Source organism: Camarhynchus parvulus, chromosome Z (assembly GCF_901933205.1).
Source record: "Camarhynchus parvulus chromosome Z, STF_HiC, whole genome shotgun sequence".
Lineage (NCBI taxonomy): Eukaryota > Metazoa > Chordata > Aves > Passeriformes > Thraupidae > Camarhynchus > Camarhynchus parvulus.
The window spans coordinates 57,823,369-57,849,609 of record NC_044601.1 but is presented as its reverse complement, the minus strand read 5'-3'; the positions used below and the strand labels follow the sequence as shown (position 1 = coordinate 57,849,609).

Genomic DNA, 26,241 nt, shown 5'->3' with positions numbered 1-26,241 from the left:
CAATGAACAAATGGATTTCTCTGGGTTTTGACTGTATAAGTATGTGAAAAATCTAGTAAAGAGCCATGTGTGATGGAATGATTTTCTCTGCACAACCCAGGCAATGTGTGGATGAAATTATTTCTGTTACAGATCCTGGCCAGAATAAAGTAATGCCTTAATTCTCTAATACTTAAAAAATGTTGTTGGAGAGCTTTTGTTTTTCCTGTGGTTTTGGTGACAGTAGCATGGACCTGATTTAAAAGCGGTAGTGTTCAGGGTGTTGAAAATTGCTGCAAATGCTGAGAGCTGAGTTAGTGCTGTCCCTTCCCATGGCATCAAGGTGTGAGCAGGATGAAGCTGAACATCTCTTTCCCAGCCACTGCTGCCAGAAGCCATTGAAGTGGAGGATGGGTGCAAGCTAGGAACATTTTATGAGAAACAAATGGCCACAGAGGTCAGGGGTGACTCCCTTGGTGAGGAGTGGAAGGGATACTGACTTCAGGCAAAGAGTTGTGTGGACATAACTGCTAGCTGCAGCATAAGGAGAGAAAGTTTCTGGTTAAAACTGATGTTCTCCAGCAGTAAGGTCAAGGGCATACCTGGATTGCTCTTGAAGTGAAGTTGTTGTACACTTGTAAAGCTTGTCTCTCAGAAATAACTGGCAAAAACTGCAGCTAGGACTTGAGAGGACTGGAACTTTCAAAAAGGGGGAAAAGAAATCTGGCCAGGTAGCATGTGGTCAGTCTAAGATGGCTGTCCCAAAAGAGATAAAAAACATAACGAGGTCTTAAATAACTACCCTAAAAGAGAAGTACATTTTTGCTGAGGAGCTGGCAAAGGTGCCAATTGCCTTGAAAGCTGAAACACCAGCTTGTCCTCAGGGCTGAGGCAGAGCTGATGGCCCAAAAGCAACTAGCCCAGAACCCAGAAACCTATTTGTGCAGAGCTGAAGGACTTTAGAATGCAAATTAACATCTTTGGGGGAAGCAGGGATGCCAGCCTGGACCAGTGCTGGGCCACCCTGAACATGGCCTCACCCCCAGGGAGGAGTTTGCACCACAGCCTGGTTACCCCTCAGAACACTGAACTCTGCCCGCCTGTAAAAGATGAGGAGACAGAGAGGAAGGCTGGGCTCCCTGACCATGATGTCACTGATGCCACCTCCCTTCACACCTTGGAGGAGGGGGATAACTGATTGGAGCCACCCTCTCTGATAATCACCCTCAGGGTTGCTCTTTTTTAAGCATTAGCATATGATGGAGCAGAGCTGATGGTGATGATACCACACCCTGCAACAGAATTAACTAAGTTACAAAAGACAGAGACTCTTGAAAATTTTACTTATGTTGGAAAATTAAATAAAGCTTTCTGAAGAAAAAGCACATGGCTTTTAATCCATGCTATGTCTTTTAATCTCAGCTATGTCTTTTAATCAGAATGCATACTGTTGCTTGAGAAGTTTGGACTTGTTGGGAAGGGGGGAACTGATCCTTCTACCCCCTCCAACATGTGGTAAAAATATTGGGAGTGTGGGGGAAATGGTGAGCTTCCAAACAATGCCTGAGAGGGAACTGATACCCCATTGGCTTTTTCCCAGTTTATTGTTATTCATTCCAAAATTTAAAGATTAGTACTGAGACAAAAAACTCTCAGGACCACCCCCAGAAGGTGAGCTGGGAGTGGGGAATGAATTAGAATATCTCAGAAAGCTTACTAAAAATGCACGGAAATTTTGTTTCCCTGTCTTTTCAATGAAACTTTGTGAACAGTGTTCAGTGTGCCCAGGTGGCCAAGAGGGCCAGTGGCATCCTGGCCAGTCTCAGGAACAGCAGGAGCAGGGCAGGGATTGTCCCCTAGCATGTGGCACTGGTGAGGCCACACCTTGAGTGCTGTGTCCAGGTCTGGGCCCTTAGGAAGGATGCTAAGATGCTCGAATGCACCCAGAGGAGGGCAACAAGGCCTGGAACACAAGCCCTGTGAAGAATGGCTGAGTGAGCTGGGTTGTTTAGCCTGGAAAAAAGGGAGGCTCAGTGGACCTTATCACTCAGACCTTATTGCTCTCTACAGCTGCCTGAGAAGAGGTTTTGGTCAGTGGTGGGTCAGTCTCTTCTCCAACCACTGACAGAACAAGTGATAAACATCTAGCCATGCTGCACCAGGGGAAGTCTCGGCTAGACATTAGGAAGAAATTCTTCACTTTAATAGTGATTGGGCACTAGAATCATCTGCCCAGGGAGATGCTGTAGTCACCATCCCTGGACGTGTCTAAAAAAAGACTGGATGTGGTACACTGCCATGGTTTTGTTGATAAGGCATTGTTAGATCATAGGTGGGACTTCATGATCTCAAAGGTCTTTTCCAACCTAGTTAATTCTGTGATGCTGTGATTCAGTGAGCTGAAAATTGGCGTGAATGCTGGGCGCTGAGTTACTGCTGCCTCTTCCAGCAGTGTCAAGGTGTGAGCAGGATGAAGCTAAACATCTCTTTCCCAGCCACTGGCTGCCAAAGGCTCATTGAAGTGGACAGTGGCTGCAAACTAAGAACGTTTTATGAGAAACTAATGGCCACGGAGCCATTCTGATTCCCTTGGTGAAGAGTGGGAGGGATATGTCATCTGGATCAGTGGTGGCAATGGCAAAGGTTTCTTCATGGAGCAAGGTGTCCTGCCTCACAGATGTGTCTGCCTTCTGCTCAGGAAGGAGCATTCCTGCTATCATCCCAGAGGAGCTAGAGAGAAAGCACAAATCTGTTTGTGGTTGCATTATTGATGGAAAGTTGAGTGTCCTGAACTCTGTCGTAGTGAAAAAGAGTGAAAAGGGCATGCTGGGGCTGACAGACACAGCCCTGTCCAAAAGGACCAGCAGAGTCCCCAAGCTGTTCAGCCTGTCTAAGAAGGATGACGTTTGCCAGTATGTTGTGAGGAAGCCTCTGAACAAGGGGGGCAAAAAACCCAGAACCAAGGCTCCTAAAATCCAGTGACTCAAGTGCTGCAGCATAAGTGCAGGCATGTTGCTCTGAAGAAGCAGGGCGCTCAAAAGAACAAGGAGGAAGCAGCAGAATACAAAGCTCTTGGCCAAGAGAATGAAGGAAGCCAATGAGAAATGCCGGGAGCAAATTGTGAGCTGGAGCTGGCTTTCTTTGTTGAGAGCTTCTACATCTAAATGAAGGCAGAAGTAAGGACATTGCATGTGATTCTAAAAAGATATTGTACATGGTATTACCAATAAATCCCTTTACTGGTGAACTTAAAAAAAAAAACCCCAGCATTAAATCCAAAATAAAATCATCACAACACAGAACAAAAATTAACAACTTGCACCAAATTCACTCCTTGATCTTTCACCACAATTACAAGAAAAATTCCCCATGATCATTTTACTCTATAACACTTAACACTTTTCAGTACTTGTTGTGCCCATTACTTCTCCCAGTTACCGTCCTTATCTGAAAATCTTCATGATTGCCCCCATTCTCCAGTAAGTGGACTGGGTTAACCTGGGCCAGATCTCAGCCCCCACCAAAGCCACTCTCCTCTCTGCAGCTGGACAGAGGAGAAAAAAATTAATGAAGGGTTCATGTGTTGAGGTAAGGACCTGTAGAGATCACTCATCAAATACCATCACAGACAAAACAGGCTCAACTTGGAGATATTAAGTGAATTTATTACTAACAAAATCAGAGCAGGGTAATGAGAAGCAAAATAAACCCTTAAAAACAGCTTCCTCACCCTACTCCCTCCTTCCCAGCTGTACCTCCTACCCCATCAGTGCAAGGAGACGGGGAATGGGGGTTGTGGTCAGTTCATCATCTGGGGCTTCTCTCACTGCTGAGGGAGAGGAGCCATTCCCCTGCTGCACCGTGAGGTCCTTCCTGTGGGATTCAGTTCTCCATGAACTTCTCCAGCATGGCTCCATCCCATGGACAGCAGCTCCCTGCAAATTATTGCAGTGTGAGTCCATCCCATGGGCAGCAGCCCTGCTCAAACACTGGGTCACTCTTCAGTGGGGTGCAGTCCTTCAGGGACAGGCTGCTCCAGCCTGGGAGCAGGGCCCTCTTCCACAGGTCTCCCTCAGGCTCACAGGCTCCTCTCAGGCACCCACCTGCTCTGCTGTGGCTCCTCCAGGGGCTGCAGGTGGATCTCTGCTCCCCCCTGGGCCTGCAGGGGCACAGCTGCCTCACCCAGGGCTGCACCAGGGGCTGCAGGGGAATCTCTGCTCTGGGGCCTGGAGCAGCTCCTGCCCCTCCTCCTTCACTGACCTTGGTGTATGCATGTTTTCTCATGTATTCTCACCTCCTACTCTTCTCTGTCAGGGATTAAAACTGCAAACTTTGTTTTGATTTCTTCTTAAATATTTTATCACGGAGGCATTACCATAATTTCTAATTGGCCCAGCACGTCCATCTTTGGAGCCACCAGGGATTGGCTTTGTTGGGTATGGAAGAAGCTTCTGGCAGCTTCTTACAGAAGCGACCCCTGTAACCCCACCCTGCTGCAAAAACCAGGCAATGCAAAACCAATCCAAATGCAAATCATATTTGTAATGCATATATTTGTGGTTTTATGCACTGAAACTCTTTTGTAGAAATGCATGTCATACAGAATCACTGTTTACCGAAGAAGGGGCTGTGATGCAATGATGGGTAGAAGATGCAGCTTGACTAGATAATCATTGTAGGTTCCTTCCAACAGAATAATTTTCTACTCTACTCTGCTTTGCTGTATTCTACTCTACTCTACTCTACTCTACTCTACTCTACTCTGCTGTACTCTGCTCTGCTCTGCTCTGCTCTACTCTACTCTGCTCTTCTCTGCTCTGGATGGTAATTAACCTGAATGACTATAAAAGTGAATACTACGAGTAAGAGATTTTTTTGCATTTTGATTTCAGCATGGTGAAATTCATTCCAGTTTTTGTAGGACTGGGACCAGTTCATATATGTGCAGTCTGATTCCCTAACGGTAATCCTTTCCCTGTGTATTCACAGTCAGTAGCAGAAACAATCTGGAAGTAGTTTGTCCTGTTTGCCTCATCTTGTTACCAGTCATAGAAGGGAGCTCTCTGCTTAGCTCATTTGGTTGAACTCAGTGCTGGGTACTTCTATTTAATGTACAGATAAAATGTATTATTTACAGATGACTAGGTATACATGTTAGAGTGGAAAGACTTACACACGTTCTTTCCCAGTCCAGCCTGCTTTCTAGGTTGCAAGTGCGTATGCCTCATTATCTCTACTCATTTGTTTCTAATTTTTCTGTATGCTGATGTAATGTGCAAAGCCCATTGATAAGTAACCCCTGCAGGGCATAGGGAGTGTGGCCAGTCAGTCAGCCAGGGCACACATTCACCTCTGGTGCACAGGTGTTGGATTTCATAAGTGCCTGCCAGGACTTCTGGGTTACAATCACAGCAGATTGTCAGAGGAGGAGAGAGTATAGAAAGATTTAGATAGGTACACTCAGCTCAGTAGAGAGACTTTGTAAACCAAAGGTTGCTTATGTTATTTTTAAGTGATGGAAAAATATTGTATGGTTAAGTCTGTTGTTTTAATGGTTTAAAGACATCTGTTCTCAGCCTCACTGAAATGACAAGTAACTGTAATGGTTTGGTTACTTTTACTGTGTTTCTTCATGACCTGGTGAATTTTAATAGCTAAAAAGCTCAAACCACTGTTTAGGCAGAGTTTGCTATGTAAAGTGCAGAAAAGTAGAGACACTTTCTGTAAAATAGAAATGAGGATCCCCGTACTGTTCAAACTTTCCATTCCCAGCCCAGAGTCATCCAAAGCACCGTTCAGCACTCTGGGAAGAGGCAGAAGTAGATTATGTACTTGAAAAACACATGGTCGTAGAATCCCTGAATATCTGAAGATGGAAGGAAGCAACTAGGATCATCGAGTCCAACTCCTGGCCCTGCACAGGACAGCCCCAATAATCCCACCATGTGCCTGACAGAATTTTCCAAGTGCTTCTTGAGCTCTGTGAGGCTTGGTGCCGTGACCACTCCCCTGGGGATCCTGTTCCAGTGCCCAAGAACCCTCTGGGGGAAGGTGTTTGTGCATGTTTCTTGTTTCAAGGTGCTGAATTGTATTTTAAAAAATAGTCTAAGAACACACACAGGACACTAATTTCAGGAGATTTGGAGTCAGTGGAGGTAGATTAAATCCTAAATAGAGTGTATCTTACCTGTATAGATCTCTTTTGCTGTTCCTATTTATTATCTCTTTTGAGATACAAGACTGTATTTCCAAAAGGGAAAAGCTTGATTTAAAAAAAATCGGTCATTAAAATGTTGTCCATGCCAAAAAAGTTTGAAACCTTTGTCCTGGAAAAATGATGAATACAAGTCATTTTGCAGAGGGAGAACTGACCTTTGCCTGCTTCATTTGTTTGATCACTAGTGAGCATCTCAATGAAGGTCTTCACTTTAAGTTGTGTGTATATCACTTGGACAGGATCTGCTGTCTCCAGACTGACGCTTGCATTGTCTGTACAGCATGAACATTAGCATCAGTTCAGATTTAAGTGTTGTGAATTGGGGGAGTGGTAAGATCTGAATTGCTGTGTGCAAAGAGAAAAAACTATACGAACTGAATATGCCAGTTATGTCTTTTCAGGCTCTGAGGAGTTGGGAAGTGGAAGCTATGGGCATCGGTACATCACAGACACAGTGACTGGTGATGGTGATGGATTTGATATCGATGATTCAGACTATGACATTTATATAGAAGAGGTACATGTCAAGATTTGTCTTTGGCACTTCTATTTTCTTTATAGTCTGGATATTTGAAAGTGTCTGATCCTGTCAAGAAGTTAATATCTGATATTAAGTGCTTAGATATAGTGATGTGGTCCCTTCTTTTTCTTCATCGAGGATGAATTTGTTGCCTCAGATCTGTATCTTAAAATGTGTTAATTTTGTTTCCCCACAGAATTTTACCTTTACTGAATTGGTGTTTCTTTACTTCCTTTCAGCTCAGACCACTTCCTGCTATTAAAGGAGGCAACAGAAAATTTCTGGTGGAAACTAAGGTCACTCCAGGGTCTAGTTCCAGGCTCCTGTCACGGGTCCTGACAACCACTTCCGAGCCCACTTCTGTCCCTGCTGCCAGCCTGGGGCCCTCGGTGTCCCCGCCTGTGCCGCGGCTCTCCGAGCTCTCCTGCGACGAGGCTGTGTGCTCCGCCGACAGCTTCTGCATCAACGACTACGACCGCGGCGGCTCCCGCTGCCACTGCAACCTGGGCAAAGCAGGGGAGACCTGCCAGGAAGGTGGGCTTCTTTCTGTGTGCCCACGGCTGCTGGCTGCTCTTTGTCTGAGTCGAGGAGCAGCTTTGCAAAGAGCCTGCCAATGTGCACTTCGGGAATAGCCAGCTGGGCTGGGCTTTGTGGGTCCAGTTCTGGCATCGCCCTATTTGCTTTTTCTTCCTCACTGAGGTGGGAAAAAGTCATTCCTTAATAAAGCTGAATGCAGAACCTGTGTAAAGATGCACAGGGGCAGTTAATTGTCTTTTCCCCACCTAGGAGTCAGGGGATGGTGGAGCAGGTATGTTGTTAATCACCCAGGTGTGACAGGGTCCAATCATGGCACCCTCAGATGGAAGCTGAAGACATTCAACCCCTCTTTGACACTTGCATTTTGGCAGCAGCTGAAGCCCTGAACCACCCCCATTTTCTGTGTGGTCTAGATGATGCTGGTCCCACAGCAGGGATGTGAGAAAACTCCCATACCTCCAGAGGAGGCTTTCTCCATAGTCTGCAAGTCTGTAGTGCAGCACTCATGTCAGGCAAACTGGGTAAGGGAGGAACAAAATCTCGTCCTCAGTTCAAAAAGCATGTGAGGAAGTGTTTGCATTAGTCAGGACTTGCATCCCATCCTGCTGCCTCTTTTCAGGGCAGCTGAGCCATGGCAAGAACTTGCTGAGCTGAAGGAGCTGTCCTACTTCTTATCTCACTGCCTTCTTGTTCTTTCCCTCTAGAGACCTAAACCCACCCTTTCCCAAGGTTAACACTGAGCAGATCACCGGGTGAGCCAGTCCAGCATCCTCACCAGGCCATAAGCAGGTCACTTTTTCCCCCTGAAGTAATTTTTCTTCTGGTTTGGTGACCAAGGAGTCAGATGAATGCCAGGGCTCATGAAAAGAAAATGTCCCATTGGCTGTGGTGGTGCTGTTCCTCCAGCTAAGAAGGATCTGATCTGCCCATGCCTCTGCATGCTGATCTGATCTGCCAAGACCGTGCCCTACAGCAGAGCATTAGGGACACAGGTTTCTTCTACAGGGTCATGTTAGACTTTCATGTTGCACAGCGTCATGCATCAGGGATACAGACACTGAGGGTGCTTCATCTTCTTTAACTGGAGTGCTGGAACAAAGAGAGCTCCTTCTGAAAACAATTTGATGTGACTCAGCCACATGGAACAGCTGCAGATATGATTTTAGGCCTTGATCAGTATGAAGAGTTGAGGATTTATTTGAACTGACAAGGCCATATACAACTTGTAAAGCAGTCTATTAACACCAGCCCAAACCCTCTATTTTTCATGGGGGAGGGTGTTATTCCAGAGTAAACATCATGTGCCAATACTCCTTTGTACAGAGTTTGTCTTCTGCAGCCAGTATTGTTAAATAATATATTAATCTGATGGAAACAGACTTTTCTTCACATTCAACAGCTGCCTGGCACTCTGGTCCAGTCAGTTCTTCTTGTGATCAGGACATGAGATAATTGTTCTCTGCTGTGGTTGCATTCAGGTTTATAGCACCAATCCCCTTCAACTCAGCCTAAAATGTATGCCTTGCAAGCAAAAACGCTGAGAGAACTCTACCCAGATTCAAAAACTGAGAAAAACTCAGTATTTAAATAGCAGGGAGGAATAGGAATCCTCATGCTTCCTTCCTCATGACACTTAAATCCACTGTCAGTATAAAAACTCAGGCTTGAAACTGTGTCTGTCCTCAGTGTTTCTTAGGAAGATAGGCTGCAAAGGTAATTTTACAGCTGACAGTGGCTAGCAGTAAGGCATCTCAAATTTTCATTTTCTCTCAGGGTCAGGGTCTAATGCAAGACAGCAAAGGGTGAGGCTGATAATGCCATTTGACAAGAGCAATTAAAAGAGCCACTGTTGCAGCCAGGGATGGAAAAATGCCTTCAAGGACAAGGACTCTCTTTTCCCCATTGCTCCTTTTAGCTTCTGCCCTGAGCTGACTTGAGAGAAGTGCTGGAAGCTGCTGGGCTGTTATGAGACATCCAGTGATTCTCCAGATGCTGGATGCAGCAGCTACAGAGTAGCAGTGACTAATGCTGCCTAGAGTCTGGCCATATTTCCCATGTGTGTTTTTGTAATCCTGCAGAACAGAAAATTACTTTGTCCTCTCTTTCTTAAATCAGTCCTTAAAAGAAGATAAATACAAAGTTGATGTGGTCTTTCTTCTATAACAAGGATGAAAACCTGCCAAAATTTCCTTTGAATTCTCTGATTAAACTATTGAGCATTATTTGGCCCTCAGTATCCTGTTTCTTTCCAAGTTCGCCAGGTCCTTGGGAATAAAGGAATTAGCTGTAAAAAATGGTGGGAGGACAAGGCAATAGGTTAACTGATTGTTGACTGCTACTGCCTGATGGTTGTCTCTGGAGGAACTCTGCCTTTCATTGCCACCTGGTGTTATCTAGTACTAAATATGTATATTGATTTTTATTCGGAAGAGAACTGCTAAATAACATGCTTCCCTCTTTGCTTTTCAGATATTAGTATCCAGTATCCTCAGTTCTCTGGCTACTCATATATCACATTTGAACCACTGAAAAAGTCCTATCAGACATTTCAAATTACTCTTGAATTCAGGGTAAGTTTAAGGAATTGTCAGACTGGTGTTTTAAATTTTGTTTACTTACTCTGATGTGGTGGACAATAGAGCAGTAACTTAGCTTCAGTATAGCTTCTGTATAATTGTGGTGAACCTGTGTGTAACGTTCATCTGCAGAGATCTGGCTCGACCCTCAGTGAATGTGAATTAAGTTTGTAAGCAGCTGAAGGGTTTTCATCCATGGTTGGTAGGCACTGCATGATAGAATCCCTGGGACTTGTAGTTGTGGACTAGCAGCAATGTACATTAGTGAGGTTACAGTCAGGTGGATGAGCTACAGGCTGAAGAACACACAGAATTTTTGTGAATTGGACTTTGAAAGTGGTATACAGTATCTTTGTGGACAAGAGATGATGATCCTGTCATACTAAGCAAAACACTGCCCTATGTATAGCATTCCTTTCCCACCCTGCAGGATTTAAGTGGACATTATTTTCCCGGCTCTGAAGTCTGGGACACGGGCTACTGATACATTCAGGAGACTGTATTACTTAAAATGCAGGACTAAAGTGGGGATAAATCCCATGCTGGCTTGTGTTAGTGCGGTCTGTTCTCTATAGACAGAACATGTAGGGCTGCCTCTAGGGAGGGTGGCCAAGCTCTTGGATGCATCCCCACCCCCATGTAAAGCAGGCTCCCCAGCCTCACAGTCTGGGAAAGAGACTGCTTCTAAAGCAGCACAATCAGTTGCCTCAGTGGTGATCTTACACTCCTCTGGCAATTTGCCATTTTAAAATGCAGGATGGCTGCAAAAAGCCACTGTGTCAGCTGCTGTGAGCATATGGAGAAATGCTGCCAGCACAGCCTGTTTGGCTTGAGGAGTGTCAGTCTCATGGAACATGTGAAGTAGGGTGTATGTATTCATATACAGTAAGTCTGATGTGTCAACACTTACCAGGCTTGCTAGGACATTCTTGCTAGACTTTTTACTCAGGAGTCTCATATGGGATATGTCTGACAGTCTTTAATACTTCCAGGCTTTTTTTCAGGTCTGATAATATCATACTTTAAGAGATGGTCTTAAATTTTTTAACCATTAAGGCAGTGATTTTTTAAGTTTTTCAAATGCAGGATTCAAAGCTGATCAAACAGTTTTTGATTCAGCAAGTTAAAAACTCATTCTGAAAAATGGTGACCCTTTTCTGGAGAAAAGTCCCCCACTGCTGCTTGCTTTTATCTGTAATTGTGAGGCTTTGATTTTTCATGTTGGCACAATGATTGCAGGCTGAATCCGAGGATGGTTTGCTGCTGTACTGTGGAGAAAATGAACATGGTCGTGGTGATTTTATGTCACTGGCAATCATCCGACGTAGCCTCCAGTTCAGGTAAAACCTCCATCCTAAGTCTGATGTAAGGAGACAGGGCTATTGCTGCCTCCTGGCACTGCTACATGTGATGAATATCTCCAGTGTCTTTGACTTCTGTCCCATGCAGTGCGCCAGATAGACAGTATAATTTCATTTAAGAGTACTTCAATACTTTTTTCTCTGATCTTTCTTTAGTGTGTGAACATGTGCGCTGTTAAGTTCTTTTATTCAGACCTCAGAGTAAAGGCAAAATGGTCAATCTTCTTTAAGACATTTGTCTGGGCCTCATAGCTATGTTACCAGAAATGCCAGTGAGCCACTGTATTTGCTAAGCTGATGGTACATTGATGGTATATTCAGTCAGTGTTTTTGCTTCACAGAAAATGGCTTGCAGATAATGTAGCAAAACAAAGGATGTAGTGCCAGCAAGGGGCCAGGAACTTCATCTTACATGCTTTGTTTAGATGATACCTTGTTTAGGTTTCTTAAATGAAGGTGGAGGGTGTTTCTTGCAGTCTGATAGATATGAAGCAAGTGAAAGAGTATTTCCAGGATCTCCTAAACTGGGAGGGCGAGTCCTTTAAAAGTGGGGAATAACAAAGTGGGTGATGTGCCTTAGTTGTGTTTCTGTTCACCTGCACTGCACGGCAGTCAGGGAAAATGGGGCATTTTGTGCACATTCAGCTCTCCTGGAGGTCTTCCTGTCAATCGGCACTGAGTTTCAAATAGACTAGCAGAGTTATTAATGTATCACTGCCTTTCACCAGGGAGCTAGAAAAATTCCCAGGAGAAATTACTGTGATAGCGGGAGCTCAGATTGTAGCACTCTCCATCTTGAAACAGTTTCAGCTGTTGGCAAGCTTAGCAATGCGCTTGGTACGGACGGAGAATGCAAAATCTTCTCCACACTGAAAGACAGATAATGAAATTTGAAATTTGAAACAGATCTTATGTAGACTTGCTGTCTGAATTTCCTGTGCTAATATGCAGTGTGGAACAGAGAGGTTCCCAAGTGCAAAAAAGGCTTTTTGGAGTCTAAAACCAACTTTTGGTTATTTGTCAATGTAAGATTATCACCTTGCCCTCTCTATTTCATGATCCCAGGTTCAACTGTGGCACGGGAGTTGGAGTCATAACGAGTGAAAACAAAATCAAGCTGGGGAACTGGCACAGTGTCACATTGTTCAGAGAAGGGGTGAATGGCTGGCTCAGGATGGACAACAATGCTCCAGTGACAGGAAAATCTCAGGTTGGTAATCCTGCCCTTGTGGTTCAATCTTGGGGTCTCTCAAGGTTGTGATGGTGTTTCTTTTCTTGCCACCAGAAGCCTGATCAGATTTAAAAGGTGCAGTTTTATTTATTGGTGTTAGGACATTTAGTGAACTAAGATCAGAGTACAGATTACTCTTCCAAATACATAATCTAGAAATCACAGAGATAAATATCTCAGGGCTGAATCCCATCACTGTTTCCCTGTTGTGCTCCATGTTTGCTCTGCCACCCTTCAGCTACCCTATGCCAGCCTCAAATACAGCCCATTAGAAGTTTACTAGATTGCACAGCTGCTGTCCCTGATTGCTTTCTTTTTCAAGCCTCAGAGAACTGCTCTGCTTCCTCAGACATAAAAATTAGATGCATATGTGTGTGTGAGTATTTATTTATGTATAAGATGCATATAACCACACGAGATTTGTATACAGAGGTATAATTGTATGCATATTCTGGACAATGATTTAAGCATAGTAATGAAGATAGACATTCTGCCCTGACTTATGTTAACACCAGCAAGTTCATACAAGGCTGACAAGACAAAATATAATACAGGAAGATGCTTTGACTTGCTCATCTGTTGCTGGGCCAGAAAACAAAATTAGGGCACTGGAAGAAAAGGCAATTTCAAATTGTTTCAGATGCCTTTCCTTTGATAGCCACTATTAACATGCCATCCCTAGCCCTGAAAGAAAGCAGCTTCAGATGTCTTATTACTTTCCACTTTTATGTGCAGGCACCGAAGAGAAAAAATTGCAGTGTATTGAGTTCTCATCAGCTGGAAATGACAGAGGAAAGAACTTCAGTGTGTCATGTGTTGCTGTTACCAATGCTCTGAGGCCATGCAAAGGGCAGATGTGAATCAGGAGAGATGTGTACAGCTTCTGCAGTGTACTGTGCAAGTGAACACCTGCAGACTCAATAACCTCAGCTTATTTGTCCTGGCCAAATACAGGCTATGGTGACAGAATATATTGTTATAAACACTGTGGCGGCAAGGCAGGGGTGAAAAATCCTGAAAGATTCTAGGCTAGAGGTCAGTGCTGTCAAAAGCACAGGTTGGTAAAACCTGGCCCCAAATAACTGAGAATTTTTTATATTTTCTTCTAAAGGTCCGTGGGGTTTTGAAAGAGCTGTTGAGTAGGAGGGAAAAGTCATATTTTGATCAGTTTGTGGAAGGAATTTTGACTAATTTGGCCACAGTAGCATGGAGTTTGGGTCAGTGGTCCAAAAAGGTTCTGTTGGTTTTGATGTTTTTTGTTCTTTCACTGTAGCAATTTTAGTAAACTTGTGTATGTAGGTTTCTATAGATTTGTTAAAGAGACAGGCAGTACATTTAGCAATGGCAAAGTGAGCAGAACCCTGCTAAAGTGGCGACTTTACTGGCTTTTGCCTTTTCTTTCTTTTTTACCTATTTTTTTGTCATTTCATAATTATTAAATACCAAGCACTTGCTGGGTTCTGTCCAAAAGACAATATCTCATTGGTCTATCCCTCAGGGCTTACAGTTTAAAAGACAAACAATTTTTTGGCAGAAAGAAAGGAAGAAATTGCAGCAAAAGACAGATGATGCTTTCTCCTCAAAACAGTGGTTTCTAGTCTTTTTTCTTGTGCTTTTAGTAGTTCATGTTATTGTGATGGGATGCAGGTGAGAAAGGTTGATTGGTGGACTGATTTAGGGAATGAGTAACGGGAAGGAATTACCAACAAACAACATTCCCTGACACAGTTCTTCATGGAGGAAAAAACGGATTGTAAAGCACTGTTGCTTAATGATTTCTCCTGTGTTATATGTGTTACACAGCATGCTGTGCTCTGCTCTCCCTCCAGGGCCAGTACAGCAAGATCACGTTCCAGACTCCCTTCTATGTTGGCGGCGCTCCCAGCGTGTACTGGCTGGTCAGGGCCGCCGGCACCAACCGCGGCTTCCAGGGCTGCGTCCAGGCCCTGAGCATCAATGGGAAGACAATTGACATGAGACCCTGGCCATTAGGCAAAGCTCTCAGTGGTGCTGATGTTGGTGAGTGTAATGATGTGGGGCCTTTAATCAGTGACTAACCCGGGGTTACTTTTTATCCTGTTGGGACACACTGAACAATGGTCCAGGTTTGAGTGGGGGAAGGCGCAGTCTCTATTTTTGGCCTGGTTTTCCTCTGTTCCCTTGCATATTGCTCTTGCTGGGTCTGTAGCAGGACAGTTCATCACACTGCACCAGCAAGCTGTCTGTGGACACCCTGTGCACAGTAAATAGTAAACCCATTTCCATGAGTGAACAGTAGGATCTGTGTTGCAGATGTCATTACAACTGCGCCGGTATTTCTGCCAGCAGCTCTCAGGGCACCTCTTCATGCCCCTGACTGACACAGTCATGTCCTCAGAAATCAATAGTTTGTATGCTGAGCTTGCCTTTGAAACAATACGGACCCAACAAAATGCATTTTGCCTAAAGACATCATTGCACTTGTCCAAAGTAACACATGGATCTCTGAGGCCCACAGCAGCCCTGTGGATGTTACGGAGGGCTTTCTGTGTTACACCTAACCACTGCTGAAGCATATAGGCTTTCCTGTATACCACCCTTTCTTTTGCTATCCAGAGCCATGGATATGATTTAAAAATAGCTTGGAATAAATACTTCCAGCAGCTTTATGAAATGTTATTATAAAATTATTTTTCCTTCACAGAGTAAAAGATGGCGAAGTAGGGAAGCTAATTAACTAGTCCTGTCTTATTTATTCATCTGTTTCATCCTATTAATGAGCACTTGAAAAAAGGCAGGGCAACAAAATCCTTGCTTTAATGATCTCCCAGTCCAAACAGTATAAGAATAAGGGTAAACCCAAGACATAAGGCAAGTGCTAGCAGCAAGTAATAGATTCCATACCACTGAACTCTCCCTGCCATCCTTCAGCCACAAAGTCATCTTTCTTCTCTTCTGTAGCTGTGCACTTGACATCCCAAGAAGGAAATGATTTATGAGAAACTTCTTAACAATTGCTCTGTATTCTCTGGATAACAAGGCCAAACTTCTGTGCAATATAGGGGTAGAACAGACTGGCCAAAGAAGCAGTTGCTGAAAAGTGTAAGATTTTGGAATCAGAGTGTAATTTCACGATAGACTGAGAATCTATGGAATTTAGACAGATGAAAGCCCTGCTGAACTTCTCTAGCCCTAATCTCTATTGTCTTTTGGGATGCAGCTAGCTTCATTCCCATCCATGATTGCTCCACATATGCTCTACTGCATTAACAATCAACATCAATGAAAATAAATGCTGTGCTCTGCCATGTGTGACTCGAAACTGAGTGATAAAGCCTTGCTGTCCTTGTGTCACTGCACACATTTATATGAAACTGTAACAGAAGAGACTTGCAAACAATAGGTCATGTGAGTATAACTCAAAATAAGAAAATTGCAAGTAAGCTCTGCTGGGATTTAGGAATGACTTTGCGAGTCAGTCACTTGGAGATTTTTTTCTGTTGGCACAGTATATAAATCAGGAATGCTGTGCTACATGGATCACAGAACTGAGGGTGGTGAAGAGACGGGTTCATTCATCTCTCTGCTCTCCCTTCTGGCTGCAGCAGAGGTCCCACTGTGAGCTGAGGGACCAACAGAGGATGGTCCAACCACTGGGCATGGTTTGGAGCAGACATGGCAGGACCTGGGGTTGCTGCTGCAGTTTCTCTCCTTCATCTGCCATTGGGAGCCAAGCAAATGCAGCCACCATACTTGTGGTTTGCCTCTTCAGCATAGTCACCTATGCTGGCCCAAAAGCTGTGAAAAGCCACTGGGACACTGGGAGAGCAGCCTGTCCTTAAATATCAAGACTACTCCAGTTCAAGCTGTTTCTCAAATCAGGGGTCCCATGGCTGGTCCTGTTGCTGTTGTCTTCCTTGTTCTTTTCTGTTTCTCAAAGACTTTGTTTAACTCTGATCTGTTTGAACATACTGTCAACATTAACATTGGAGCAGATGCAGCAAAGATGAGCATTGATGCATAGAGATCACACACTTGATGCATAGAGATCCTTGTTTACACATGTCTTGGTTCTGTTTCTTTGCCTGTAAAACAGAACAGTGCTATTCTGTCAGTGTCATGATAATTGATGAGTGTGTGAGGGATCTGAGGGACAGGATGCCTGTCTTGCCTTGGTTCACTTGTGGCCATTACAGTGCAGGCCAGAAGGGGCAAAGATAGCTCAGTGAGCACAGCCAGCACCCCTGGTCCCATGGCTGGGCATGGGGCAGAAGGAACTGTCCCCTTCCATGGAAAAGGAGCATATTTTCCCTGCTGGGGGACTTTTATGTTTTGTCCGTGCTCCTCAGGTCAGCCCTGGAGTCCTGTGTCATGGCTGCTGTACTCAGACCTGCCCTCCCTACAATGAGAAGTGGTCCTGGTAGGAGATCTGTAGATGAGCAATAGGAGACAAGTCTGGTCTATCAGGGAGTGGTACCAGACGACCACTGAGTGAGTTGTTTCTGCTTCTGCCCTTAGTTAGAAAAGGTTGTTTTCCACTGTGGTGAGCAGACTGATTGGACCAGCGCATCCACCATTTATATCTGCATGTTTGTTTGTGGTTTTCTTTCTGGCTTTGGGATGGGAATTCAGACTGTAAAGCTGGTGCTGTACAAAAACCAGTGTCTAACTGAAGATCTGTAGAGACCTGCTCTCAAAACTGTCCTTGCAATCAGAGTGCTCTGTTTAAACAAACAAAAAAAAGGGCATATCCCCATCTTGCAATAGTTTTTCAAGACTTCTCTTAATCACTTCAAGTTGCAAAACACTTCCCCAGGGTTTATTGCCAGAACTGCCTCATGAAACCTTTGTCATCGCAGAGGTGATATTTCAGTGTCCCTCAAAATAAATGTGTAATTCTTAGTTTGCTATAAGACACTTAAGCTCCTCCAAATGGTGTGCTTACCGTTGTACACCACAACTTGGTCTCTCTTAACGTATACAGATAATGTAATCAGCTTGTTACTGTTGATGGGGGGAGAGTTATTTGATCAGAAACTAAAAGAGAAAATAAATTCAACAAGAACTTCAATCAGGTGTATATTTGATGGTTGTGTAGTTTCAGTTTGACAGTTTTATAGATACCAGTTTTAAAAAGCAAATGAGAGTTTATTTGTTCTACAACAATTTTAGCTAAAATCCAGCAAGAAGAAATAACCTCCTTTTTATTTAAGTTGATGTGCCAGAATAGTAGAGATGCTTCTTAAAAAGTCCATATGTTGATGATATGATCTCTTTTAGTGTGCACAAGAGGGTCAACAACCTCATTTTGGCTAATAAGATTAGTTGATAATGATTAACACCTCCCATGCTCAGCATGGCATGAATTTATAGTGAGCAAAGAAGCACTTAAGATAATTAAAATTAAGCCAGGCTTGATGCATGTAAACAAGTCAGAGAAATTTGTATTTTATGAGAAAATAGGAAGAAGAGCAGACAATAAGTAATCCAAGGAATGATTGAATGTTATTTCTATCATGGTTTGCTTTTCAGGGCTACTTTTTGCTATTTATAAGGTGTCTTGTTGGTCTGATATTTAAAAAAATACTAATAATCAAGTTCCCTTGTCTAAATTGCACAGCATTTGACAAATCGGGAAAGAATCTAGGCATAAGAGCAAATTGAGTTGGTTAGTAGCAGTGATCGACAGCCAAATAAATCTTCTTTGACAAACTTCTCCAATAACTTGGTGTTCTGACTCCTGTGTTTAGGTGAGTGTAGCAGTGGCATCTGTGATGAGGCAGCCTGCATCAACAGTGGCACCTGTACTGCAAGCAAAGCAGACTCTTATATTTGCCTTTGTCCTCTTGGATTTAAAGGTCACCATTGCGAGGAAGGTGAGTGGATACTGGGATGTCTCTGTTTCTTTTGTGTGTTATTTAGTGTTCGATGTGTTTTTTCACTTAGAGACACCCGAGGAGGTCTCATAGTTTACACTGACAGAAGAGAATACTTGTTACTTTATCTTTTTAAAGTCAGGTACTGAAACCTTTCCCTTACTGCTTTGGAGCCACATCCAGCTCCTATATAATCTGTTATTTTCAAACCTCTTTGCTTATTTAAGCTAGCTGTACTTAAGCATCTTGAAATTCCTATTCAGAAGTTAAAATAATGTGCCACTCCGCAGCTGCACATTAATCCTAAAAAAACACCCACCTTTCTCCTAAAACCAGTGTCACTTGTATATTTTGAAATGTAAAGGACATAATGTCAATTGCCTGCTAATATCAGAGATACAAGTAGTAAAATACATCTGGTGTTATTTTTTATGCTGTAGAAATTTTCATGCTACCACCCACTGTGTGCATGCTTGCTACTTTGAAAGGCACTATTCTGAGTCACTAAAGAAAAGGTACAAAATGATTTACAGTACAAATACATCCCTGAAAAAGGAAGAGATTAACTAGTATTGGGTAGGATTATAAAATATTTTTAATTTAGATGAAAAAAAATCAGGTTGTTTTGCTAATCATTAGCTTAAGTACTTAACACAAGGAACAGACACGGGTTGGTAAGAGTCAATCCTTTATGTTTGAGCCTCAAGTGACCTGCTTGTGATTTCTGGATTTCCAGCACTCACCTTGGCCATACCTCAGTTCAACGAATCCTTAAGATCATTTGCTAGCACACCCTGGCCCTTGGAACCACAGAATTACCTTTCCTTCATGGAGTTTGAGCTGACATTTCGTCCAGATTTAGAGACTGGTGTCCTTTTGTACAGCTATGACACAGACAGCAAGGACTTCCTCTCCATCACCCTGGTGGCTGGCTACGTGGAGTTCAGGTTTGACTGCGGCTCAGGAACAGCTGTGATCAGGTAAATGCGTGATTAACACCTCCCAAAGCTGGTGTTTGCTTCCCAGCAGTGCCACGGTGCTCATCCAGCAGAGGAGGGGGCTGGAAAGGGTCACAGCCTTCGATGAGGTGTGTGAGCCCCTTGGTCTCTTGTGCCTGCTTCTGAGGAAGCACAGGAGCACTATTAAGCACAATAATTTTGGTCAAGGGGACAGGATTTTTTTCCTACGTCAGTGTATTTCAAAGCTTTATGCTTTGTCTTACTGCAGATGTTACAGTTGTGGCTGTATGGTATTGCAGTAATTCCCTTCTTGCCCCCACGACACTGTTAGGGGATCTGTAAATATTTTATGCATATACTTTCTAGCCACAGGATTTCACAATATTGGCACTTACGTGAGCATCCTCCTTTCTGGTTTCCAGTTCCAAGCAGGAGTGCCAGGCTTGAGGTGGCACAAGAAGATACAACTCCAGGTCCCTCCACTTCTTCATAGTGCTGTTTTTGAGGGACCTGGGGCTAGTATCCAATTTATACAATGTAAGCTGTCTAAAACATAAATATGTGGTTTAACCTGGTCACCAAGGTTCCCAGACAGACCTTCTGTGAGTGACTCATTGCATCCTAAAATTAATGTCCAGGAGGATGGAAGCAATGAACTGCCTCAAAACCACTGCTCTCTCTCCCTGTGTAACTGAGTGCCCAGTCACTGGGCAGCTGTTCCTGGGCTTTCTGAAAAGGCACTGGGCTGAACAGAGACACTGGGTATCTTGGATATGGCCCAGGAGGCTGCCAGTTTGACCAGGCTGACCTGATATTTAGAAATTATCTATATAAAGCTTGAGCAAAATGAGTACACTGTCTGCAAGTCTTGCATACCAATGATTCCTGTGGATGGGCATCAGGAATTTTGACTATACTGTGATTAGGGAAAATGCACTGATTTTGCAATGAATGAGGACTCAAGCAAACAAACCCATTCAGTTTTGCAGACAAAATTAAATATGAAATATAAAGGGAGCAAATGCAAAATAATGCACAAGCCTAACAATGCACAGCTGTGGAAAAACAGTGTTGTCAGACAGAGAAAAATCCTGGAGTCGTCATGGATAGCTCTGTGGAAGCAACAGCAAACTGTTTAGAGACAAACACAGAAACCTAAGTACAATGCAGGGAATTATTAGGAATGGAATAAGGAAGAATGTCTCTGCTGAAGGCCACAATGCACCCTGTCTTGAAAACTTGCTACTATTCTGGTCACATAATTTCAAAAGAAATTTGTAAAATTAAGAAGGAGGAGTGGTTTTGACATCCAGGAGAGGGAATGAAACATCTTCCACAAAACTCTTCCACAGCAGGACCTTTCAGCCTGGAAAAGAAAGAGTTTGGTGGAAGTATGATAGAAGTTTTAAAATAGTGAACGGCATGGAGATTAATGAGTATTCTGTATTTTTTCAATGTGCAAAGAAAATAAGGAACCAAAGAAATAAGACTTTTTTTCTTTGGGTTTGGGGTTTGGTTTTTTTTTTTTAAGAGGAATACATAAATAAGTTGTGGAAACTAATCGTCACAGCAAGTTACAGATGCCAAAACTATAAATAGGTTTAAAAAAATTGGACAAATTTGAAGAAAGCTCCATTGAGGGAGATCAAACGCAGTTGTACGGATGCAGCCTCTGACTCAGGAAATTGCTAAATGACAAGTTGCCAGAAGCTGAGAGGATATATCAAGGGAAGAATCACTTCATACTTGCCCTATTCCATTCTCTTGCTGAAAACTGGCAGAAATAGCTAATTTTGGAGACCTTTTCTCCAATTCAGAATAGCCCTTCTTACAACAGCCTTCAATCTTTACTGATTGCAGCCTTCTAATTCCTGTTACTGGCAACTATAAAATATTAAAGTAGAATTGTTTTTTTTCTTCCAAGAATATTGTAGCACTTCAAAACACTTTGTACTAAAGTTTAACTGATATGTAGGGTTATGAAATGTAGAGAGAGCCACAGGCATATGCCTGGGAGTAGAAACTGCCCCTTCCTGCTGGAAAGCAGAAGAGCAAGCTGGATGGCAGCTACTGCCTGAGCTACATGCACTGGAGGAAAAGAGTGTGGTGAGGTAGCTGAGGAATGGATGAGACTCAGGAGAGCATCAGGATTCAGTGAAAGTTGTCAGGCTGTCCTGTTAGCTCTTTTTCTAGATAAAATGTGCAACTCGCACCCTGTCATCAGCTCTGTCAGTGATTAAATAAGATGAATAGATTCCCTGTTTTTCATGTCTGCCTGGTCAATGTCCACTTAAAAGTGCATCTTAATCCTACTATGTCATGCCTACACTGTGTATGTTACAGGGGTATAGCTCTGGTCATCCTGATACCTTTGCCATAGGACCACCAGGCTGTTAGATTTTATATTATAATCAGAACACAGCCATAATAACTTTATAATTAGGATGAGGCAAGCTTATTTGTGTGCGTCAGCAGCGGTAGTAGGAGAGCTGATGCTGGTGAAGGTTGTGATTTCCTGGTGTATCCCAGGATGGACGCAGCACAGTGCGCTCTGGGGGCCCACAGGCACAAGGGATGCAGAACCTGAGCACTGAAATGTCTGAGAGGAGAAGCTCTTGAGAGTTCCCTTGGCCAAGCAGGATCAAGATCTTCATGATCTGGTATATTTTTTAAGCTTTGGTTTACATGGGAAAAAGTAACCCCACAGCACATGAACAGCCAGCAGTGTTCAAACATCAGAAGAAAGTACTACCAAACTCATGCAGGTTTCAAAAAGCCCATGATTCTACAAAAGAGCTTGCAGCTGTGAAGTGATGACTCTGCAAGGCTTAATCATCCCTGATTGTAATTAAATCTAGCAAAGCAGGAGGGTTAGCATGATGATGACCTAAGCAAGAGAGGAGATAATGTTTGTATTGCCACTTACTATGTAGCCAAACCTATCTGGTTCCTTTATAGGTATATGTTGACTTCTTCAAGGTGATTAGATTTCCTTAGCTATTGATTTACCCAAGACAGGTAAACCCTAAATGGTGCTACATAAGAAGGAGGACAAGTGATTGGTGTTGCTTGATAATATTTTTAATGGAGGTTTTATGAACCAAGTATCATTCAGAAGTCTTAAGTAATACTGCCAGCATCATTAAAATAGATAAAAATGAGCTTTAAGAAAACTTGAACGATCACAAAAAAACACAACAGAAAGGTTTCAAAACTGATGTTGATTGTTAAGAAAAAAAGAAAATATTATTTTCACATTTTCAAAATTATATACGTTTTTTAATCAGCATTTGAATCACTATTAACTCACTATTTCAGATGACAAATTTTTTCCATTTTTTTCATTGCAAAATATGGGGTTTTTGTTTTGTTTTGTTTTTAAATGCAAGTATTCTGAAAATACAAAACATTATTTCATCCCCAGAAATTATGTATTTTTTCACTGAAGCTAGGAAGTCTTAAGGGTCCTAGATAACACAGTTCTGATTTTTCCAGCTTGGCCAGTAAATCAAACACAAGTTTCCAGTCCTCCTGGAGGAAAGTCTGCTACATCTTATTTAGACATAAAATGCTTTAACCAGTGTAGTAAAATGGCATTTGAAAACAAGATACAAAGATCTATAGAACTTGTGAAGGGGAATGTGGTTTTGCCCTTCATACAGGCTGCTATTCATATTAGTGCTGTGCCAATAAAGATTGTAAGAACTGTTTAAAAATGCTTCCTTTGAGACTGGTGAATACTTTGCACAAATGGGGATTATTGTTCCTAGCCAAGATCTCATCACATCATTAGGATAATTTTTTAATTACTTCCCTTCTATGTACAGCATCCGGGCTGCACGTGTGTGTGTGTGTGTGTGTGTCAATGTCAATGTAACAGGATGCATAAATAGAGCTGATAAGCCAACACAAAGTAGTTCTGTTTTAAAAGAGGATGAAGAATGTGGGGCTAGACCAACCGTTAAGTGGGAAGCTTTTCGTGAATTAAGGATGTAGAGCTGAGACAAAAACTCGTTTTTACATGTTATAAATGACTGAGCAGAAAAACTAGCACAGAGGTAGATAAAGTGTGTGATGGTGATAGTGTTTCATTTATAAATAAAACTAGAGTGCTTGTTATTTGCTCTAGAAATATGGTCTTTGCAGAAGATTGTTACTTCCTTATAAGGGAAGAACCACAGTGGCCGATATTTCTTTTTTATTTAGAAAATCATCCCAGGGGACTTGACTTTTTAACATTGCAGAGTATCAGAAAGGCGCAGTGTTACATGCTTGAAAATTTTCTTTCCCTTAAAACAGGAGTGAGGAGCCTGTCAGCCTGGGCCAGTGGCATGAACTGCGAGTGTCCCGCACGGCCAAGAATGGAATCCTGCAGGTGGACACACAGAGGCCAGTGGAAGGGATGGCAGAGGTGAGCTTGTGGCAGACTTGTCTTGAAGGCAGCTCTTGGACTGTAAAGTGATTGCATGGTAGACTGCACAGCCTGCTCTCAAAGCTCTTACTACAGGATATACACAAAGCTCTTAAAACAGGATATACTTTAAGGTAACATTTTCTTAGGCCTGGAGTTGGGAATTTGTAAGGTCTTCCCTCTGAGGACAAGGACGCCCATAAAGGCAGGGATCCCACTGGAACCCGATGGTACCTGCTCCTGACATGGGACTGGACTCACATCACATTTTTGTTCTGGCTCACATATCCTCCTGAGGTTCTTCTGTTGGCTCGTGTTGTGACTAGGTCTGTTGAGCAACGTGTGCACTGTGAGAGGTGTAATTTGGGGAAGTATTGTGCTGAAAAGTGTGTGCCCAGTCTTTTTTTACCTCTTGCTGAATATGGTCCTGGAAAGGTAGGCCTGAAGAGAATTGTTTCTTTGTCTTCTTCTTGCTAAAGTAATATGCAGGCCAGATTAAGTGCTGGAACAGTTAGACAGTTGATGACTTTTTGTTCTTCACTCACCAAGTGATCATTGTGAGTCAAATTTATGATAAAGTGAAACTGTACTTGTACCAAGCAGGATATTCACTCTAAGCCCTTAAATGCCTGCACAGAGATACATTTTCTATCTTGATAAAAGCCAATGTTAGACCTGCTTGGGAAATGTCTGTTACCTAGTGGAGAGTGCAGACAGAAAACCAGACTGCAGATGCCATAGCAAAAAACATCCCATAGCAGAAAAATCCCATAGAAGGCTTTTCAGAAAACTGGGAAACTTTTTTATCAAAACTTTGACTTTTCTTCAAAAATTTAAATAAATTGAAATTCCAGGAATTCCTCTGTCTGAGGAATTGAGTAAGAAACATTTGACTGGAGCACTCAAGACTTCTTTAGATAGGTGGGTTAAGGTGAATACTCCCATTTTTTTCCTCTTAAGTGCTACATTGCAGTGCTCCAGGAGGAGAATGTCTGGGAACCATGAAGGCACAGAAGCTTCTGCAGGACTGGAGTTACACAGTTATTTTGTATTTAGCCTTTAAATGTCTTTCAGTTAACTCCAGGACCCTGAATATTCCTATCAGGTATCCTGAGCAACTGCTTCTGGTAATTGATGCAAACTCAATGTCTCTTTCATTTAGCCCCATATCTTCCAGTAGGTTATCTCTTAGATGTTGGAAATACTGAATGAGTCTCTGTTGCATGAACTTTGCTCTGATTTTAGCTTTATGAACCTAATTCTGGTTACAGATTTACATCAGTGTACCTCTTTGCAAATAAAGCTAGATGTGTCAGAAAACACAATGAGTCCTTTTCTTTTCTTTCTTCCTTCACTATTGCCATTTTGAAATACTTCAGATTTTTCAGCTACTTCTGACAGAGATAGTGTAAAGTCAGTCAAGAGTGTCCCACAATGGCTTTCTTGATTGTACAAAGAAGAGGCATTGAAATAAGCTACATGACAACTCATGTGGGCTAATCTGAAGATAGAAGCATGGTTCCAACTACTCTAATAAAATATTATTCTATGTTTCTTGCAGGGGGCTTTTACACAGATTAAATGCAGCTCTGAAATATTTATTGGTGGAGTCCCTAATTATGATGATGTGAAGAAGAACTCTGGGATCCTCAGACCCTTTAGTGGGAGCATCCAGAAGGTGTGTGCCCAGAGAAATACACTGTGTACAGAATACAAAATACTTTATTTCTGTTGTATCCATGTGTGGTTTTTATGCAAACCTGCCATTATTCAGCTGGTAGTATTCAAAATAATCAAGGATTTCACCTCAGGACCCCACCATGAAGTAGTTAAATTATTATTTCACAATGAGAAGTCTGGCTAGTGCATTCTTGCACCACCATGGAGATGAGAATCATACTGCTTTCCCCTCTTACAGTTTTATATTGAGCACATGAATGGAGGAGATGTTTTCCATTGTTAGCAGACATTAGGGATGATGTTCCCATGTGGTCAGCTCAGCATGAGTGCGGTTTGTAAAGGCCTAGTAAATAATGAAATGAACGTGCAAACTGAACTTATATTTTTCTTTCTAAACATACTTAAAATAACTTGGATAAAGTTGAAAGGTTGGCCCTGAATCCTCACAGTTTTAGAGGAGTGAATTGCATCAAAATGGTGCAAAGAAATAACAAAATAAACCCACAATTTTAATAACAGGTTTTGGGTTTTTTTTAAGGATTTAAAGCTCTACAGTTAACTTGCTCCAGGACAGAAAAATAATTGCAGTTCAGTGTAAATGGTTCAGTCACTCAGTCTGACACTTTTTTACTGCCTTTGTCAGCTGTCCAGCAGAAAGCATGAAGTTCAGGAAAACTGGGAGAGTGAGTGATAGTGATAGGAACAGGTCAGACACGTGAACATCATTGGGAAGGTAGACTTGACTAAACACAGTGTGTTTTGGGATGCAAGATAGAGAGCCTGGGAGCAATTAACACAGGTTACCATTACAAAGTGAGGGGTCATACAATTGAGTAAAGGCTCTGATAAGTATTGGGAAATGCAGAGTGTGAGCCTTCATGATGTACTTAGTAAGGTGGATTTGTATTCTCAGAG

The 26,241-nt window shown here is 42.6% G+C and overlaps 2 protein-coding genes across 2 annotated transcripts in view; both read left to right on the top strand.

Annotated features, from left to right (window-relative positions):
• The window catches only part of EGFLAM (EGF like, fibronectin type III and laminin G domains), a 75,598-nt gene that overhangs the window by 36,812 nt on the left and 12,545 nt on the right, over positions 1–26,241 (top strand). Inside the window, exons 8-17 of the mRNA XM_030969141.1 lie at positions 6,598–6,713; positions 6,956–7,250; positions 9,723–9,823; positions 11,069–11,169; positions 12,256–12,400; positions 14,251–14,440; positions 18,151–18,276; positions 19,013–19,256; positions 23,535–23,646; positions 25,208–25,324. Coding sequence (XP_030825001.1) covers positions 6,598–6,713; positions 6,956–7,250; positions 9,723–9,823; positions 11,069–11,169; positions 12,256–12,400; positions 14,251–14,440; positions 18,151–18,276; positions 19,013–19,256; positions 23,535–23,646; positions 25,208–25,324 — 1,547 coding nt within the window. The remainder of the gene's footprint in view (positions 1–6,597; positions 6,714–6,955; positions 7,251–9,722; positions 9,824–11,068; positions 11,170–12,255; positions 12,401–14,250; positions 14,441–18,150; positions 18,277–19,012; positions 19,257–23,534; positions 23,647–25,207; positions 25,325–26,241) is intronic.
• Positions 2,450–3,147, top strand: RPS6 (ribosomal protein S6). The gene is given in 5 exon segments (XM_030969142.1): positions 2,450–2,553; positions 2,555–2,710; positions 2,712–2,956; positions 2,959–3,043; positions 3,045–3,147. Coding segments are annotated over 5 exon segments (693 nt in total).